At 37.6% G+C, this 22396-nt stretch overlaps 1 protein-coding gene across 1 annotated transcript in view; it reads left to right on the forward strand.

The window, feature by feature from the left end:
* Window positions 1–22396, forward strand: part of LOC143226618 (uncharacterized) — a 135913-nt gene that overhangs the window by 79226 nt on the left and 34291 nt on the right. The window contains exons 2-5 of the mRNA XM_076457826.1: window positions 6344–6476; window positions 13610–13665; window positions 14492–14605; window positions 16148–16292. Of these exons, the coding sequence (XP_076313941.1) occupies window positions 6344–6476; window positions 13610–13665; window positions 14492–14605; window positions 16148–16292 (448 nt within the window). The remainder of the gene's footprint in view (window positions 1–6343; window positions 6477–13609; window positions 13666–14491; window positions 14606–16147; window positions 16293–22396) is intronic.

The following is a 22396-nucleotide window of genomic DNA, read 5'->3' on the forward strand; positions in this document are numbered from 1 at the left end:
GGTTTTGAGGATGCACTGAGCAGCTGCTTGGACAATACAGTTAGTTACTGCTGCTACACAATCATCTATCGATGGTTTACATAAGATGGCAGGATCAAGTTCCGAGAGAGCAGTGAAAGAGGGCCAGTTGGCCTGGTCCAACTTCCACTGAGGCACACGGATCAGGTGGCAGTGACCACGGCCAATCTCTCTTAATGTGATAGGAAAATGGTCACTACCCCGTCGATTGATGTCAACCTCTCAATAAAAGCAAGTGAAAAGCGAAAGAGAGCAGACAAAAAGATCTATAGCACTGACTGGCTACATAAAAATAAGTTTAAGAGCCAGTACTGAGAGAGCCCTACGAGGGGACGCACTACAATGCCATATAAGGTCACTGAAGCGACGCTAGGGTTTCGTGAGCATTATACCCGAACACCAGTATCAGACATAATTTCCACTACACCCGTTGAGGACATTCTACGCTGGCACTCAGTTGACCCTGGCCAAAATGGACTAGCCGATTGATCTTGGGGGACCACCCAAAGACCGCCCATCTACAGGAATTCAAGGCCAAAGTGGTGTGCTGGAGTTGGACCCTTCAACCACCACGATCATCTCCTCCCCTTCACGGTTCACCACGCACAGCAAACAAGCAGGTGGATGTTTAGATCCCAAAGGAGGTAAACAGTAAGAACAGAACCTTCTCTGGGAGGCCGGTCTCCTCACCACGTACAGGAATCCACTTCGAGGAGCAGTTGTCATCAGAATCAACGTTATGTTTCAACAGAATACAAATATATAATTAAAAACATTCCGGAAAATTTCTGATACAACTCGAAAAACAAGAAATTCTGAACTTCACACCAAGTGAACTCTCACGGGTCTCACAAATTCACACAAAACAAGTTTCATTTCAGGCTCTTTTTCCTGTAATTGTGAGCTGCCACCTTCAACTCTCTATCAGATGTTCTTTAGAATAAAAGTGAATCTTATCAGTTCACAACATAAGGAGCCCGGCATGGCCAAGCGCGTAAGGCGTGCGACTCGTAATCCGAGGGTCGTGGGTTCGCGCCCGCGTCGCGCCAAACATGCTCGCCCTTTCAGCCGTGGGGGCGTTATAAACCATTCGTTGGTAAAAGAGTAGCCCAAGAGTTGGCGGTGGGTGGTGATGACTAGCTGCCTTCCCTCTAGTCTTACAATGCTAAATTAGGGACGGCTAGCACAGATAGCCCTCGAGGAACTTTGTGCAAATTCAAAAAACAAACACAACATAAGGTTTGGTGTTTAATTTAGAAGATGGTTTCTGTAAGTTTGAGGTCCGGCATGGCCTAGCGCGTTAAGGCGTGCGCTTCGTAATCTGAGGGTCGCGGGTTCGCGCCCGAGTCGCGCCAAACATGCTCGCCCTTTCAGCCGTGGGGGCGTTATAAACCATTCGTTGGTAAAAGAGTAGCCCAAGAGTTGGCGGTGGGTGGTGATGACTAGCTGCCTTCCCTCTAGTCTTACAATGCTAAATTAGGGACGGCTAGCACAGATAGCCCTCGAGGAACTTTGTGCAAAATTCCAAAAAACAAACACAACATAAGGTTTGGTGTTTAATTTAGCAGATGGTTTCTGTAAGTTTGAGGTCCGGCATGGCCTAGCGCGTTAAGGCGTGCGCTTCGTAATCTGAGGGTCGCGGGTTCGCGCCCGAGTCGCGTCAAACATGCTCGCCCTCCCAGCCGTGGAGGCGTTATAATGTGACGGTCAATCTCACTATTCGTTGGTAAAAGAGTAGCCCAAGAGTTAGCGGTGGGTGGTGATGACTAGCTGCCTTCCCTCTAGTCTTACACTGCTAAATTAGGGACGGCTAGCACAGATAGCCCTCGAGTAGCTTTGTGCGAAATTCCAAAAAAAAACAAACAAACAAACTGTAAGTTTGATCAGTTTATACATTCGAGGAACTGAATTCCTATATCACTTCACAAAATATACTTTTTATATTTCTTGTTCTTGTTTGATAACATTTGAACAATTGTAATTTTCAACTTTATAAAAATGTAGGAACAAACACGTGTGATCTAATTAATCGTGTTTGTACTGACCGAGGGGTGAAAAAACTTTGTGTGTGAATTGTTCGTTTAGAAATCAAGCTCAAAGCTACACAATGGGCTATCTGCGCTATACCCACCACGGGTATCGAAACCCGGTTTCAGGCGGTGTAAAACCGCAGACTTCTTATTTTATTAATCCATCCTTTGAAGGGAGTATAAACAAAAATACATCATATTCTTACGACCGAACATGTTAATAACATTGCATAACAATAAAATACACAATAAATTATGTGATTCATATTATAATACACTGCTCAGAACATTACTGATGAGACATTTGTCAAATAACAAGACAGTAAACACTCACGTAAAATATAACTGTAACTTTTCATACAGCACAGTCCGTAGACCCTCGCTCACCGAATAACAAGACAGTAAACAAATAAAATTATACTGTACCTTCTCACACAGAACATATCTCTGTAGACCTCCATTCACTAAAAGTCCGTAATCCCTGTATATATTATAAAAGTCTAATAGTTTGTCTTTGAACATGAATCGTACGGAATCAAAAGAGACTTTAAATCGAGCTTTTAAAAAAATGTACAAAATGCGCATGAAAACCACGTGTTGAAACTTTAGCACGTGCAGAATATACCTCGTATTTCCCCAAACACGTACAAAAATGTAACAGCTTGCGATGACGTCAAGTTAAACCAGTTAATCATCCATCCAGAGCCACTAATCCTTTCTCTTGATTCAATAAAATGCGAACCAAAACTATCTCCAACACTCTAAACACCGAAGCCCACAAATCCTGTAAGTTGGGACACTGTAAAACAAATGAACCACAGTTTCTGGAGTACAAATACAGAGGGAACATAACCCTGCCGGATTTATAAACCCGTGAACCAGTTTAACATTTGTACCTACCTCATAATTGTCGACAACCGATAAATCAAACCAAAACAGCCCTCCCAAAGAGACGGCCAATCAGTATCAGACACAATGTCTATCCAAAACTGATGTGATACGTGAGAAGGAAAATAATTCTGCAATCCACAAAATATCCTCCTCAAAGAAAGTCTCTGAAATAAAGTAAAATCCAAACCATAGCTGTGTGTAAAATATAAAACAAGTGTAGAAGAACACGCAGCTGAAGGTAATCCCAGACGTAACTAAAGATATCTCACCTGAGGATAAGGCCGTATAAAACTGACGGAAATGTTTTGTAATAAACCCTGTAGGTAGCGCTCTGTTGTTGGATAAAACCAATTCAACAGCGACCGATTCTCTGAGAAAACGAAGTACAACTCCATGATGTATATGTCGTAGTCGATGGTTTCCACAGAAACAAATTTAGAAAATTGCTTATTTGTTTTGAATTTCGCGAAAAGCTACACGAGGGTTATCTATCTGCGCTAGCCGTAGCTAATTTAGCAGTGTAAGACTAGAGGGAAGGCAGCTAGTCATCACCACCCACCACCAACTCTTGAGCTACTCTTTTACCAACGAATAGTGGGATTGACCGTCACATTATAACACCCCCACGGCTGAAAGGGCAAGCATATATGGTGTAACGGGGATTCGAACCCGCGACCCTCGGATTACGAGTCGAACGCCTTAACACACTTAGCCATGCCGGGCCATAATAGACAAGGCATAAATTAAATTATGTTTGAAAGTTACAGTTTATTAGGAGTCTGTCTCGCACGAGATGAACGAGTCATATACCGTGAAGTATCAGGAAGTTTCAAACATCGTTTCTGTCGATTAGATGAAGGTTCCACCCCCATACCAACCACTTCAGCGTATTTCGAACTCTTACAGTCATATCTAACTGCTTTCTCCCTCAGTGGTAGAGATGAAAGAATACAATCAGCAATGTTCCAGAACCCTCCTTCTTCATCACGTTCAGTAGGAGAAGAATTAACCCAGTATCTGTGGCAACAGGTCCATTAATATCACCAGCTTCACGGTCCACCCCACACAACTTCAGGACCTAATGGGACCTCGACTATAGTCTCCTCCTCAACTCCCCGGCAACTTGACCTCGCCGATGATAAATCACCTGGGGGCAGTCCTTGTACATATGACCCTCACCGAGACATAAATTACACACACGTCCTTGATGGTCATGTATTTACCCAAAGGGTCCAACACTTTAATTACACAAGTCAAAAATGTACGGGAACCATAAAAATACACACACACGCATAAACCTAATACAATTATAAGTTAGCAGGTTCCGTTTCCACACGATAGTATTATTAACTTCAAAGTTGTTTAACTTGAAAACAAGGCTGTCATGTGTAAAGTACTCAAGTACGTTAAAAAATAAAACAGTCAACGTACTACCGGTCACCTCTTGAGCCGCATAAGTTTCACCATGAACATTCAGTCTAGAACCTACCATAAGTTCAACGTCTTAGGGCAATGTAAATGTAACCTAGTAACTTCCCAAAACGAGGCAAAATAGAAGAAATGGAGTCAGCACCACAGTGAGAAAAAACAGCTTCTATAACCTCACCTTATTACATCTAAAAAACCTGGCTGTCTGACTCGAATATCAGTAGAGGTTCGGGACATAGCATAGTCCAGGAACCTCTACAGTCAAGAGAAAACAAGCAAAAACGTAAAGCGCTAGCCTAAACAGAAGATAATTAAAAACACATCTTATCAATCTGCATATATGCCATTTTGCCACTAGGGACTTTTTGTGTGAAAAAAGAAAGTTAAGATTAGTGTATAGTTTTGTTAGAGTAAAAAAATCTGTGAACCTACATATAGAAATATTACAAAACAAAAAATAAACATTTTCCCAATTGATATTACGATGTTTTTAGCTTTACCTTTTACTCTGGGGTATTTTCTAACTGTTATCATAAAGATAATTCATTTAAAATGTATTTACTTTTTATTTTCTTTTGTAACATAGAATGTACTGGAAATTTTCGATTAATAATGACCCCTGAACTCCAACTGAAACTTACTACACGCTAAAAAAAATTATAATCTTTTTTTTCTCGATTTAATTTGTGAGAAGAAACTTATGACCTGTATTTAAATATTAATAGTTTCCACCTGTAGGCTAATCATTGTGATATCAAGCATTCATAGTGTAAGTTCTGTCCACCTCCACTGTCTGAAACATATAACGCTATCCATATTCGTGACAAGCACAACACAGATAACCTATTGTGTAGTTTAGCACTTAACACTTAACAACAAACACAAAACTTTACCATCCTGTGTTTACCTAGGCCTAACGAATTGATTAGCGTCCTCATTTCGCAAACGTTCCACGCCTCGTCTCGGAAATTGTACTCCACACACATGTTTTAAACTATTATGGTCCAGCTCTAATCATAAAGGGCTTCCTCGGCAGCGACTAGCAACAGACAAAATGGTAGGCCTAAAATGATATATTTCCACACATTTGAATTGAAACCTTTAATAGCCTAATAGGAATGTGCTTAAAACAACAACAAAAACACTCACAGTTTACTGCATATTGTCACAATGGCATAATTTGGTAATTAGCTTCTACGTTTCACTAAAATAGGTTTTGTATATCCCGTCATCTACTTCCAACTGTTTTTAATATCCTCCAATTACTTATTTTCTTGATCACAAAACTAAGAATATTTCGTTTATTTCCTTTTTAAAGAAACACGAGGGTGTTAATTTATTGACCTTGACGTAATCACATATAAAACAAGTATCATTGAAAAATATCCGATATTGTTAGGATTAGATCGTGTAAATCTCGAAACATGTAAAACGAAAGAGAAAGAAAATTGTTTGAAAAAACTAGTATCAGATGAAACTTACCATCATCACGTGCGTTTGTGCGTATATTCTGTTACAAAACCGATTTAAAATTAATTGTAAAGCATATCTTAAACTTAAAGCTTTATGTAGAAAGAAAGCGTCAGTCAAAATTCGGGTCAAACAAAATTTTCCAAAGAGCATTTGCGAAATCATTAACAGCTCTTTAGTCTTTTGCGTTTTCTAACATTCCGACGCCGTAAAATATATCAGTGCTAAAACTACTACATATTATATGTGTACTTTAAGTACAATATGTTGGTTGTATGAAACCTCGTTGATACAAAATTCATAGAAGTTCCTATTAAGCCTACATGCAGGTAAATTTATTGACAGCTTTTTTAAGTTTCAATATTTTGTTATATAACAGTTGCCAACACCGCATTTTCTTCCACGGAACAAGGGAATTCAACCAGATATGCCTGTTACCTAGGAAACTGGAATACGAAACAAGGCTAATCAAAACACTGTTTAACGAAACTTTTGTGTACGCACAGGTGGACGAATTATTAGAGGAAAACCTGATGCGAAACAGGAAAAAACGAGACGGAAAAAGGGAATACGCCTTCGACAATCCACACTTCCGGGATGATGAGAATGACGGAACCACGCCCGATACAGCTGAAAAAGGTAGGCCATGAAAATTCTAAAATTCGAATATATTTTTCACGTCATTTACATGTGTTTTTCAACTGATTATGTAGGCCAAACGGATGGTTGATTAGTAGGTTCAAATCTCACATGGTCTCGTTTACCTCGTAATGTTATAAATTTGTTAACTAGAATCCCCAGAAAGTTCTAAAGATGTGGTGTCAAGTTTGTTCTGGTATATTCGAAGATATATTATGAATACTCTGGATTGTGAAGTGTGTAGAGTTATTTTCGAAATAGTTTACTTTTACGGTTACTTTAAACAAGAGAGTTGATTTCTAGCGCAAACTTACAGCAAATTAACGACAGTTTACAAGTGTTCAAGTTTTGAGAAACGTTAAATTGATTTGGTTTGTTTTGAATTTTGCTCAAAGCTACACGAGAGCTGTCTGCGCTAGCCGTCCCTAATTTAGCAGTGTAAGCAGCTAGTCATCACCACCCACCACCAACTCTTAGACTACTCATCGAGTAGGGGACTAATCGTCACGTTATAACGCCTCCACGGCTAAAAGGCCGAGCATGTTTGGTGTCACGGGGATTCGAACCCGCGACTCTCGGATTACGAGTCGAGTGTCTTCACCACCTGGCCATGCCGGGCCCGTTAAAATAGGAAGTAATTTATTATCGGTATATGTATTTGGCGTTGAATTACTTTAACCAGAAAACTTTATAACATGTTAACGAGAAAGCCAAACCATTGCGCTGTTAGTTAGATATATATGCTTGTATTTATATGTTTGTAATTATTAAACTCGAGAAATATTTCAAGTATTCCTTTTTGTCAGCATAACACAAAAAGATAATGAGATATAATATAATTATTCTCCGAAAGTAATTATAATAAGTAAAAAATATCCATTCTAAAATGTTTATCTTTCACGTGTTATACTATAGACAACAACGTAATTCAACAGAAAATACGTATCGTGCTTCGAGGTTTAAACTTAATGACGTCATGCCTAAACCAGTTTCCTTGAGCTTGTACATACCATAAGCAATAATTAATCAAAATACCTCTTTCACACGTGTGGCTTGCGTAAGAGAACCTATTTCATGGTTATCGAAACATTTTTAAAGCTGCAGGTTCTGTATAAGAGCCTCACAAAATGATCACGTCACTTGAGCATGCAGTGTCATTATCTGTTAGTGTTATGGGTAACAGAGATCTGTGGTAATACTGTTTACTTGTTCGTGTGGGCTACTCATTAGAACTTTAAAGAGTCTGACCTTTAAAGATCGAGACAGCAACATAGGTTGGCTTCCTACCTTACCAGTATACAATGAATACCTTGAACTACGTTCAGCCTTATACATAACACGGAAAAAATGTTGGAGCATGTTGAGTCTTACAACCTGGGTCATCGCTTCCGTCTTACGCCTTCGGACACAGAATAAAACTGATATGACAACTATTCTGTTGAAACGACGTATTTTTATTGCATTATCTTATAACAACTTTTTCACAACATAATGAATTACAAAATGTTGTGAATTTTGTAAAAAACACACTTTGTCTCGTGATGAAATTGTTTACAAATAAACTAGTAACGTAATTTCACGAACTTATAGAATATATTTGTTACTCCTGACGTAGATATTGACTTAAAACAGACTTACATCAAAATACATGAGTGCTAAATGCGCTAGCCGTCCCTAATTTTTCTGTGTAAGACTAGATGGAAGGCAGCTAGTCATCGCCACCCACCGCTAACTCTTGGGCTACTCTTTTACCAACGAATAGTGGGATTGACTGTCACATTACAACACCCCCATGGCTGAAAGGGCGAGCATGTTTAGTCTGACGGGGATTCAAACCAATGAGAATTAAAGAACTTACACGTTTACAGTGTATTTCGCTCAAATGGGTAACAACATGGCGTCTTGCTGTCACTGAGCGTTCCATCCAATCACAGTCGTACTCGATTACAACTAGGTTGGCAAACTTTATTTATTTACGGTTCGAAAAGAGAGTAAATACCTTAGTTAATGCAAAAGTTTAGTGTGTTTATATTTCAGAAGGATAAAAAAATGTGTAATACACGTGATAATAATTACCTTCCACAAGTGTCAGTGGGGTGTAAAATAAGGGTAAATATCTAAGTTGATGACTTATCTGTGAAACTCGTGCGTTACCTAGAAGGATACGATAGAAGGATAGGATAAAGATTGTCTTCTACAAGTGACAAAAGTGTAGTAAAAATATATAAAATATGTAATACTTGAAATACGTAACATGGAATATAATAATTACTTCTAACTAAATTATATGTGTAATAGTCTCGCCTGAACTGTGGCCTTACTAAAACAGATATTAATTTTAAAATACAAGTTTTGTAAATATTAAACATGTTTTAATGTTCAGTCGCATTTTGATTTTACAACATTCTTTCAAGGCATTCATTTACTTTGCTAATCACAAACTGATTTCACACGTAACAATAAGGCAACGTCCTAAGCTGTCTGCTGGTAAACTCGAAGGTTTCTAATCCTAAAATTCGGTGTCAGATCCCTGTGATGTGAACAAAGCACAGTGTAGAATGCTCCCGAAGTGCAGCTTTGCTCTCAAAGAAACAAAGAGAAATATAAAATTTTATAAAATTTAAATTTCTTAATAATTTCAGAATTTCAAAAGTTTTGAATGTATCTAATTTTACGAGTAAGTTTATTCTTTGTTGGTACTAATTTGTTGTTTTTATTGACACACTGTTCATCGCTACCTATTAAAAAACACCTGCAAAACAAAAGGTAAATGGTGAAAGTAAAACAATCAACTCTAGGTTGGTAAATGTAAGTTTTATATACATATATGAGGTAAGTTGAGAAATGTCAAAAATGATATAAAGATTGGTAAAACGAGGTGTGACACATATGAAGTACAGTGATGGGTGTAAAACAATGGAGTAGAAGTTGGTAAAAGAGGTGTGATATACAGCTGATAAAGTTGTGTATGATGACAAATCAGCGGAGTGGAGAAAACGTGATATTAATTAAACTTTAAATTAACCAGTTTATCACAAATTAATTCTATTAATAACGCAACTAAAACTTTACGCCATTTTAAGTAGTACAGATATTATATCGAACAATATTCTAGCTCTCTTAGGCCCGGCATGGCCAAGCGTGTTAAGGCGTGCGACTCGTAATCTGAGGGTCGCGGGTTCGCATCCCCGTCGCGCCAAACATGCTCGCCCTTTCAGCCGTGGGGGCGTTATAATGTGACGGTCAATCCCACTATTCGTTGGTAAAAGAGTAGCCCAAGAGTTGGCGGTAGGTGGTGATGACTAGCTGCCTTCCCTCTAGTCTTATACTGCTAAATTAGGGACTGTTAGTACAGATAGCCCTCGAGTAGATTTGTGCGAAATTCAAAACAAACAAACAATTCTAGCCCTCTGTGGCTTAGAGACAATATCGAGTGCTTATAACGTTAGAAGTCGGAGGTTAATCCATGTTGCGTACACAGCGCAGTTCATCCAGCATATTGTGTAGTTTTAAAATAAAAACAAACAAACAGACAATATTCCTACAAAAGTTTACTAGAAACAGGGTTTCGATACCCGTCGTGGGCAGATCACAGATGACAGATTGTTAAACTTTGTGCTTAATTACAGACAAACAGCGAAAACATTTTTCGCATTTTCAAATTGCTTTGTAACAATTGAGACTACAGAAAGTAAAACTCATTATCGTTTAAATATCGTATTTATTTTCACCTGTTTCACGACGCATGAACAGCTGAGTTCTGTTTGTATGCTTTGAATGCGGTTCATGGACATAACATTCGGTTTTGTTATTCACACGAACACCGCGCTCTACTCTGGCCACCTGTTGGGGATTGTAAACATACTCGTGGTTCGACTCAAAGTCGTTCACTCAGTTATTTTGTTTATTTGTTTCAGAGCAAAATCATGTCGTGTCCGCTACGGAGAATCAAACCTTGGATACTTACGTTGTAAATCCGAAGACTTACAGCTGTTTTGAAATATATCAATTAAGCATATTTGTTGAAACGTTGATTCTGAAACGTTTCGGGTGGTTATAGAAGTAACAATAGAATGTATGAAACACAGAAATGTGACGAAGCCAACAAACACTTGATTCGCAGTTCAAGCTTTTACCTTGCCAATGTAAACTGTACAAAGAAATTTAAAGTATGGGGAAGTAAACTTCACAAGTGGATGTACTCATTTTAAAATGTAATAAATTTGAAACGAAGGAAACTGTAAATATGCGATAAAGTGTTTGTGGAAACTTTGGTCTGCACACGATTCAGGATTTTATCAGGAAAATGGTAAGCGTTCAGCAACGAACACAAACTATTCCATACCCATTCCGATAAGTCGATCCTGCATGAGGCTCATAAAACAGTGTAAAATCACACTAACATAAGAGCGTATAAACTGTGTGTAGATGATCTGGTTTATTTGGGTAATAACTAGGTTACCGTACCAATTTACCAAGACTCACTGGTAACAACGTTATGCAATGAAATTATAGGGGTGGACACGGTAAAAAAAAGTAAGCACCTTTATGTGGATTAACGCTTATTTATTACTTAAAAAAAACACATTTTGGGGAACTTAAATCTAATATAGTTTTACTAGAGATGTATGTACTGTGTTTTATTTCTTACCTATTAGCGATGCTTGGCATGGCCAGGTGGTTAGGGCGCTCATTTCGTAATTTGAGGATCGTGAGTTCGAATCCCCATCGCACCAAACATGCTCACCCTTTCAGCTGTGTGGGCATTATAATATGACGGTCAATCCCACTATTCGATGGTAAAAGGGCTAGCGCAGATAACCCTCGTGTAGCTTTAGGCGAAATTTAAAAACAAACAATACCTACTAGCGTCAGTCAACTACATTATAGAAGGTCCTGATTCATTTATTTATTTGAAACAAAACATTTGGTTTTATTAATTAAATGCTGTGTTTTATGGTGCCAACTTTGTATCTGCAGTAGTGACGCACTTCCTGTATATAAACTCGTGCACTAGTCAGGCTTTTTTTTTTTTTTCAAATGAGAACACAGACTTAGTGATAAGAAACTTGTTATTTCTCCTTACAGTACCAAGTAAGTGCAAGTAACACCTACAAAGTTTTTATGTTGAACCAAAACCGTTTTTTTAACCCACGTTGTTTTCAAGTGAGAAAAATTCAGAGAACAGAAATGTATTTATTTATTTGTTGAATTACGAGCAAATACTGAGAACTATCTGCACAATTCATCTCTAATTTTCAAGTGATATATATATATATATATATATATACTAAAGGGAAGATAGCTAGTTAACACCACTCATGTATACAAAAGGGAAGATAGCTAGTTAACACCACTCATGTATACTAAAGGGAAGATAGCTAGTTAACACCACTCATGTATACAAAAGGGAAGATAACTAGTTAACACTACTCATGTATACTAAAGGGAAGATAGCTAGTTAACACCACTCATGTATACTAAAGGGAAGATGGCTAGTTAACACCACTCATGTATACTAAAGGGAAGATGGCTAGTTAACACCACTCATGTATACAAAAGGGAAGATGACTAGTTAACACCACTCATGTATACTAAAGGGAAGATGGCGAGTTAACACCACTCATGTATACTAAAAGGAAGATGGCTAGTTAAAACTACTCATGCATACTAAAGGGAAGATAGCTAGTTAACACTATTCATGTATATTAAAGGGAAGATAGCTAGTTAACACCACTCATGTATGCTAAAGGGAAGATAGCTAGTTAACACCACTCGTATACTAAAGGGAAGATGGCTAGTTAACACCACTCATGTATACTAAAGGGAAGATAGCGAGTTAACACTACTCATGTATATTAAAGGGAAGATAGCTAGTTAACACCACTCATGTATACTAAAGGGAAGATGGCTAGTTAACACCACTCATGTATACTAAAGGGAAGATGGCTAGTTAACACCACTCATGTATACAAAAGGGAAGATAACTAGTTAACACTACTCATGTATACTAAAGGGAAGATAGCGAGTTAACACTACTCATGTATATTAAAGGGAAGATAGCTAGTTAACACCACTCATGTATACTAAAGGGAAGATAACTAGTTAATACCACTCATGTATACTAAAGGGAAGATAGCTAGTTAACACCACTCATCGCCAACTTTTAGGTTATTTTTTCATCCCACGAAAAGTAGAATTGATCGTAATATAACAACGCTACCTTGACTGAAAAACCAAGTATAGTCGGTGACGGAATTGGTTCCATGGCTCACAGATTGTGACTTAAGTGTTTTTACCAGCAGGCCTAGAGAAGAGAAACCACTGGTAATAACGCGAAGTATTAAACCTGTCTTCTATACACTGAACTGGTTGTATTACAGAAGCTGGCCATCATGAAATCGTTGAAAATATTTTCATAACTAATTCAACAATTAAACACAGTTTTTGAAGTAACTTGAAGTGGGGAGGTATGAGGGTGCGTCCCCCCAGGTGCCGATGCCACTGTTTACAAGAGAGCTTTTCCTTTCCGCATCTGAAAATGATTTTGGGTTCTGTGTCTTCCATTAAGACGCAGTACAGTAGCACTGTATTTTTCATGTATTTTGTTCATAAGATACAAGACGTTATATTCCCGAACATTTGCCTGAGGGGAAGGGTAATGCTGGAACATTTTCATCTGTGGGATATCGCCAAGTCAGCCCACTTTCAACTGTCAGTTTCATGGGTCTCAGATGAGACGCAACTAACACAGTTCCAGGACAAAGGTTCCCAAAACTCGTTGAGGTCGACAGATGTCGTGTACAAGATAAGATACATCTTGAAGTCTCCGCTTACAAAGTTATCTGTCTCTAAACGTCTAGTATTTAGTCTACATAATGTTACAATAGATATGTAAGCTATAAATATTACATTGCTGTACATATTGTTTTCTATATCAATATTGTGTTCCGGAATGGTTGTAATTTAATATATACATATATTCCACGTGCCTATAGTGAACTTGTTACTGATCGCGGGGAAAAAATGTTATATTTGTTGGTTTTTGACGTGAATCCGAAATTGATTTTAGTCTTACAGATTTTATATTTTGTACAAAAATTAGAAACACGTTCGTTTTGTTCTGTTTCCAGGTAAAGCAACTGTTATTCCTGACCATCCAATTGCACCTAGTGGAAGACATACAAAGGTTATATTATAAAAAATATTTGTGTGTGTGTGTGAAATGTGAACGGAAACTACAATAATAATATATTATTATTATTATTATATATAATATAATATAATAATATATAATAATAATATATATTATTATATAAATATATTTTTCTCATAATATTTATTTTTGAGTTAATTAATTTGTAAATGTTATAAAGTCGTTAGCGTTATTTACTGTCTCATAAAGTTAGACACAAACATATATCGCCAGTCGTGATTCGGTGATTAATGTGCTGGACTGTTAATCCCTAGTGTACTTCCCAGTGCTCTTTGCGGCCTAGAGAACCTTATAATAATGACTGTCAAACTCTCACTCTTTGGATAAATTAGCTCAAATCTTAAGGCCAGTGTTGTTGACTAGTTGGCTACCTTCCCTCTAGTGTATTTCTAGGAAACAAAGCCATTGTATAGCTGTTCAGGAATGTTCTAAACTCACTAAAAGAAAAATATTCTGTAACTTGTTCACGTCTGTTGTTTCTCTCTTTGTACATTTTCGATAAACTACGTCATTACTACAATTCTAATCATGTAATTATGGGGGAAATAAATGTTTAATAAAGATTTATCGTGCTTGGCTCAATAATCTCTGAATGTGACATCCATCCTTGACGCTGTAGAAGGAAATAGTGTAAATTTCTTGTATGGATTGTTGCTTTTTCACAATTAATTAAACAATAATTAATTTTATAAGACATATCATGGAATAATATGTATTTTGAATCAAAAAATGGAAAGTTTGTAGCCGACATATGTTATGTACTTATAAATGTTTTACAACCATTTATTTCCACCACTAGGTGGCTCTTCCACCAAAACAAAAGAAGAACCGATTAATTCTTACCAAGCCCTTTACATCAGTGTTCCATCCGCACAAGAAACACAGGACAATGGACGACAACGATTTGTCTACGGTAAGTGTTACAGTGTGTTATAGAAATACATACGTTTGCACGTGATTGGCAGCATAATTCTGTGTATGTATATGTGAAATGACAAAAACAAATCGCTGTTTGTAAGTGTATACCGTTACCATTCTGACAGGTGCTCGTTAGAGGATCCACTTTTCCATTCTTAAACTATACTGTTAGAGGATCCACTTTTCAAAATTCAGGCGATACTGTTACATATTAGAAGATGCAATTTTCTGTGCTCAAACTATGCTGTTAAAGGTTCTGTATAGCTCGTTAGAGATTGACTGAGCCTTCATAAGGCATATCTAATAACTCAGTAGGATAAATTAGAGCATATCTAATAATTCAGTAGGACAAGATAGAGCATATCTATTAATTCAGTGGGGTAAGTGCACTGTACTCCTTTCTATTTGAGGTATGTTCGGCTTCAACTTTTATAGTTTAACTTTAAGACTTTATGTTTCCTTGCAATCTGCTATTTAACATCTTGTGAATTTTTGAAAAAAAAAGTATTTTTTTAACTTTTCAAAAAGCCTAAGGTTTATTATTAACAACAAAAGATTCATTTTGATCTAGGTCATTGACTCCATAGTAAAATAAATGTACCATGACATTTTGATGACCCTTATAAAGATAAATAGTTTTTTTTCAACAACTGTTAATAGCTAATTTATTTTATAGATAAAATACGACGACATTTTCAATTAGATATATTTATCCCTTTGTTCGATTTCTACTTTTAACTAGTTCCAATGATACAAGGATTGATGCTATATTTCATCCAGAGCCCTCAATTCAGACGTCTCAGAATAGCATGTTATGTCTATCATGAAACTTTAGACAAGCTGTAATAAACTTTGTACCGAGAACAGTATATTCAAGTACAAAGTGCGTAAGAATTGGCCGCTACAATAAACCAGCGATACAAAACAAATAATTTATTTTATACTGTCTAAACTACGCTGACAGTTTTGTATATTCATATAACGTAAGGGCAGCAGGAAATCTGTTGGTCCATCTATGCTGACTCATCAACTGGCTTAAACTCTGAAATACAAATAAAACACTCAGATACCAGTCTCATTATTATTCAAAAATCTGTCAAGTATTTTCCAAACTCCTTTAAATTACCTACATCCACTGCATTTGAAAGCAAACCCATTCCAAAGAACAACCACTCTGTTAAAATATTAAAGCTGTCCGAAGACTTCTACCCTCCCAATATTTAATTTCCGACCCCTAGTTTTACCATCCTCACTCACCATCATAAACTTCAAAAGGATGTTGAGGAGGTCTAGATATTTAAAATGTTAACCATACGTTTCTTAGGGTAACTCGTGGCAAGTTTCTTTCGACAGTTGGCTGCAACTTTCTTTTGATTATCATGACGTTTACAGATGTTGTTCCCTCTCCCTATTACTTTGTTGAATGTTTCTCTTACCAAAGTGTTGTCACTGTTTAAATCTACTTATATACCACAGACATTTTATTTTGTTATATCTCTGATTGTAAACATTCTGAAGAGTCGTCTCTTTATTCCAGGAACCCGAAATAGTGCTGGTTCCGTTGCGAGGTCATGATTTTACAGGTTTGGGTTTTAACATCCTCGGTAACATGAGAGATGGTATTTTTGTGAAGGATGTACTACACAGAGGGCCCGCCAGCGAATCTGGAAGAATAAAAGCAGGTAATACATAAAGTTTAATTTCCAGAGAACGTTTGATGTTTCATATTTATATCACTGAAAAAAAATCCACAGAAAACAGAACTTGCACTATTGGATGATGCTCGCACGTTCTATCGTTTGCAACTTGTGAAATCACCATTACTGTATGAGACAGAACTTGTGAAATCACTATTAATGCATGAGACAGAACTTGTGAAATCACCGTTACTGTACGAGACAGAACGTGTGAAATCACCGTCACTGTATGAGACAGAACTTGTGAAATCACCGTTACTGTATGAGACAGAACTTGTAAAATCACCGTTACTGTATGAGACAGAACTTGTGAAATCACCGTTACTGTATGAAACAGAACTGGTGAAATCACCGTTACCGTATGAGACAGAACTTGTGAAATCATCATGACTGTATGAGACAGAACTTGTGAAATCATCATGACTGTATGAGACAAATCGTGTGAAATCACAATCACTGTATAAGACAGAACTTGTGAAATCACTGTTACTGTATGAGACGGAACTAGTGAAATCACCGTTACTGTATGACACAGAACTTGTGAAATCACCGTTACTGTATGAGACAGAACTTGTGAAATCACCGTTACTGTATGAGACAGAACTTGTGAAATCACCGTTACTGTATGAGACAGAACTTGTGAAATCACCGTTACTGTATGAGACAGAACTTGTGAAATCACCGTTACTGTATGAGACAGAACTTGTGAAATCACCGTTACTGTATGAGACAGAACTTGTGAAATCACCGTTACTGTATGAGACAGAACTTGTGAAATCACCGTTACTGTATGAGACAGAACTTGTGAAATCACCGTTACTGTATGAGACAGAACTTGTGAAATCACCGTTACTGTATGAGACAGAACTTGTGAAATCACCGTTACTGTATGAGACAGAACTTGTGAAATCATCATTACTGTATGAGACAGAACGTGTGAAATCACCGTTACTGTATGAGACAGAACTTGTGAAATCACCGTTACTGTATGAGACAGAACTTGTGAAATCACCGTTACTGTATGAGACAGAACTTGTGAAATCACCGTTACTGTATGAGACAGAACTTGTGAAATCACTGTCACTGTATGAGACAGAACTTGTGAAATCACCGTTACTGTATGAGACAGAACTTGTGAAATCACCGTTACTGTATGAGACAGAACTTGTGAAATCACCGTTACTGTATGAGACAGAACTTGTGAAATCACCGTTACTGTATGAAACAGAACTTGTGAAATCACCGTTACTGTATGAAACAGAACTTGTGAAATCACCATTACTGTATGAGACAGAACTTGTGAAATCACCGTTACTGTATGAGACAGAATTTGTGAAATCACCGTTACTGTATGAGACAGAACTTGTGAAATCACCGTTACTGTATGAGACAGAACTTGTGAAATCACCGTTACTGTATGAAACAGAACTTGTGAAATCACCGTTACTGTATGAAACAGAACTTGTGAAATCATCATGACTCTATGAGACAAATCGTGTGAAAGTAATTTACTGTATGAGACAGAATTTGTGAAATCACCGTTACTGTATGAGACAGAACTTGTGAAATCACCGTTACTGTATGAGACAGAACTTGTGAAATCACCGTTACTGTATGAGACAGAACTTGTGAAATCACCGTTACTGTATGAGACAGAACTTGTGAAATCACCGTTACTGTATGAGACAGAACTTGTGAAATCACCGTTACTGTATGAGACAGAACTTGTGAAATCACCGTTACTGTATGAGACAGAACTTGTGAAATCACCGTTACTGTATGAGACAGAACTTGTGAAATCACCGTTACTGTATGAGACAGAACTTGTGAAATCACCGTTACTGTATGAGACAGAACTTGTGAAATCACCGTTACTGTATGAAACAGAACTTGTGAAATCATCATGACTGTATGAGACAAAATTTGTGAAATCACTGTTACTGTATGAGACAGAATTTGTGAAATCACCGTTACTGTATGAGACAGAACTTGTGAAATCACCGTTACTGTATGAGACAGAACTTGTGAAATCACCGTTACTGTATGAGACAGAACTTGTGAAATCACCGTTACTGTATGAGACAGAACTTGTGAAATCACCGTTACTGTATGAGACAGAACTTGTGAAATCACCGTTACTGTATGAGACAGAACTTGTGAAATCACCATTACTGTATGAGACAGAACTTGTGAAATCATCATGACTGTATGAGACAAATCGTGTGAAATCACAATCACTGTATGAGACAGAATTTGTGAAATCACCGTTACTGTATGAGACAGAACTTGTGAAATCACCGTTACTGTATGAGACAGAACTTGTGAAATCACCGTTACTGTATGAGACAGAACTTGTGAAATCACCGTTACTGTATGAGACAGAACTTGTGAAATCACCGTTACTGTATGAGACAGAACTTGTGAAATCACCGTTACTGTATGAGACAGAACTTGTGAAATCACCGTTACTGTATGAGACAGAACTTGTGAAATCACCGTTACTGTATGAGACAGAACTTGTGAAATCACCGTTACTGTATGAGACAGAACTTGTGAAATCACCGTTACTGTATGAGACAGAACTTGTGAAATCATCATGACTGTATGAGACAAATCGTGTGAAAGTAATTTACTGTATGAGACAGAATTTGTGAAATCACCGTTACTGTATGAGACAGAACTTGTGAAATCACCGTTACTGTATGAGACAGAACTTGTGAAATCACCGTTACTGTATGAGACAGAACTTGTGAAATCACCGTTACTGTATGAGACAGAACTTGTGAAATCACCGTTACTGTATGAGACAGAACTTGTGAAATCACCGTTACTGTATGAGACAGTTACTGTATGAGACAGAACTTGTGAAATCACCGTTACTGTATGAGACAGAACTTGTGAAATCACCGTTACTGTATGAGACAGAACTTGTGAAATCACCGTTACTGTATGAGACAGAACTTGTGAAATCACCGTTACTGTATGAGACAGAACTTGTGAAATCACCGTTACTGTATGAGACAGAACTTGTGAAATCACCGTTACTGTATGAGACAGAACTTGTGAAATCACCGTTACTGTATGAGACAGAACTTGTGAAATCACCGTTACTGTATGAGACAGAACTTGTGAAATCACCGTTACTGTATGAGACAGAACTTGTGAAATCACCGTTACTGTATGAGACAGAACTTGTGAAATCACCGTTACTGTATGAGACAGAACTTGTGAAATCACCGTTACTGTATGAGACAGAACTTGTGAAATCATCATTACTGTATGAGACAAATCGTGTGAAAGTAATTTACTGTATGAGACAGAATTTGTGAAATCACCGTTACTGTATGAGACAGAACTTGTGAAATCACCGTTACTGTATGAGACAGAACTTGTGAAATCACCGTTACTGTATGAGACAGAACTTGTGAAATCAAATCACATTACTGTATGAGACAGAACTTGTGAAATCACCGTTACTGTATGAGACAGAACTTGTGAAATCACCGTTACTGTATGAGACAGAACTTGTGAAATCACCGTTACTGTATGAGACAGAACTTGTGAAATCACCGTTACTGTATGAGACAGAACTTGTGAAATCACCGTTACTGTATGAGACAGAACTTGTGAAATCACCGTTACTGTATGAGACAGAACTTGTGAAATCACCGTTACTGTATGAGACAGAACTTGTGAAATCACCGTTACTGTATGAGACAGAACTTGTGAAATCACCGTTACTGTATGAGACAGAACTTGTGAAATCACCGTTACTGTATGAGACAGAACTTGTGAAATCACCGTTACTGTATGAGACAGAACTTGTGAAATCACCGTTACTGTATGAGACAGAACTTGTGAAATCACCGTTACTGTATGAGACAGAACTTGTGAAATCACCGTTACTGTATGAGACAGAACTTGTGAAATCACCGTTACTGTATGAGACAGAACTTGTGAAATCACCGTTACTGTATGAGACAGAACTTGTGAAATCACCGTTACTGTATGAGACAGAACTTGTGAAATCACCGTTACTGTATGAGACAGAACTTGTGAAATCACCGTTACTGTATGAGACAGAACTTGTGAAATCACCGTTACTGTATGAGACAGAACTTGTGAAATCACCGTTACTGTATGAGACAGAACTTGTGAAATCACCGTTACTGTTACTGTATGAGACAGAACTGTGTGAAAGAACTTGTGAAATCACCGTTACTGTATGAGACAGAACTTGTGAAATCACCGTTACTGTATGAGACAGAACTTGTGAAATCACCGTTACTGTATGAGACAGAACTTGTGAAATCACCGTTACTGTATGAGACAGAACTTGTGAAATCACCGTTACTGTATGAGACAGAACTTGTGAAATCACCGTTACTGTATGAGACAGAACTTGTGAAATCACCGTTACTGTATGAGACAGAACTTGTGAAATCACCGTTACTGTATGAGACAGAACTTGTGAAATCACCGTTACTGTATGAGACAGAACTTGAGACAGAACTTGTGAAATCACCGTTACTGTATGAGACAGAACTTGTGAAATCACCGTTACTGTATGAGACAGAACTTGTGAAATCACCGTTACTGTATGAGACAGAACTTGTGAAATCACCGTTACTGTATGAGACAGAACTTGTGAAATCACCGTTACTGTATGAGACAGAACTTGTGAAATCACCGTTACTGTATGAGACAGAACTTGTGAAATCACCGTTACTGTATGAGACAGAACTTGTGAAATCACCGTTACTGTATGAAAGAACTAACACCGTTACTGTATGAGACAGAACTTGTGAAATCACCGTTACTGTATGAGACAGAACTTGTGAAATCACCGTTACTGTATGAGACAGAACTTGTGAAATCACCGTTACTGTATGAGACAGAACTTGTGAAATCACCGTTACTGTATGAGACAGAACTTGTGAAATCACCGTTACTGTATGAGACAGAACTTGTGAAATCACCGTTACTGTATGAGACAGAACTTGTGAAATCACCGTTACTGTATGAGACAGAACTTGTGAAATCACCGTTACTGTATGAGACAGAACTTGTGAAATCACCGTTACTGTATGAGACAGAACTTGTGAAATCACCGTTACTGTATGAGACAGAACTTGTGAAATCACCGTTACTGTATGAGACAGAACTTGTGAAATCACCGTTACTGTATGAGACAGAACTTGTGAAATCACCACTGTATGAGACAGTGAAAGTAATTTACTGTATGAGACAGAACTTGTGAAATCACCGTTACTGTATGAGACAGAACTTGTGAAATCACCGTTACTGTATGAGACAGAACTTGTGAAATCACCGTTACTGTATGAGACAGAACTTGTGAAATCACCGTTACTGTATGAGACAGAACTTGTGAAATCACCGTTACTGTATGAGACAGAACTTGTGAAATCACCGTTACTGTATGAGACAGAACTTGTGAAATCACCGTTACTGTATGAGACAGAACTTGTGAAATCACCGTTACTGTATGAGACAGAACTTGTGAAATCACCGTTACTGTATGAGACAGAACTTGTGAAATCACCGTTACTGTATGAGACAGAACTTGTGAAATCACCGTTACTGTATGAGACAGAACTTGTGAAATCACCGTTACTGTATGAGACAGAACTTGTGAAATCACCGTTACTGTATGAGACAGAACTTGTGAAATCACCGTTACTGTATGAGACAGAACTTGTGAAATCACCGTTACTGTATGAGACAGAACTTGTGAAATCACCGTTACTGTATGAGACAGAACTTGTGAAATCACCGTTACTGTATGAGACAGAACTTGTGAAATCACCGTTACTGTATGAGACAGAACTTGTGAAATCACCGTTACTGTATGAGACAACTTGTGAAATCACCGTTACTGTGAAAGAACTTGTGAAATCCGTTACTGTATGAGACAGAACTTGTGAAATCACCGTTACTGTATGAGACAGAACTTGTGAAATCACCGTTACTGTATGAGACAGAACTTGTGAAATCACCGTTACTGTATGAGACAGAACTTGTGAAATCACCGTTACTGTATGAGACAGAACTTGTGAAATCACCGTTAC

The sequence above is a fragment of the Tachypleus tridentatus genome, chromosome 9 (assembly GCF_004210375.1).
Source record: "Tachypleus tridentatus isolate NWPU-2018 chromosome 9, ASM421037v1, whole genome shotgun sequence".
In the NCBI taxonomy this organism is placed as follows: Eukaryota; Metazoa; Arthropoda; class Merostomata; order Xiphosura; family Limulidae; genus Tachypleus; species Tachypleus tridentatus.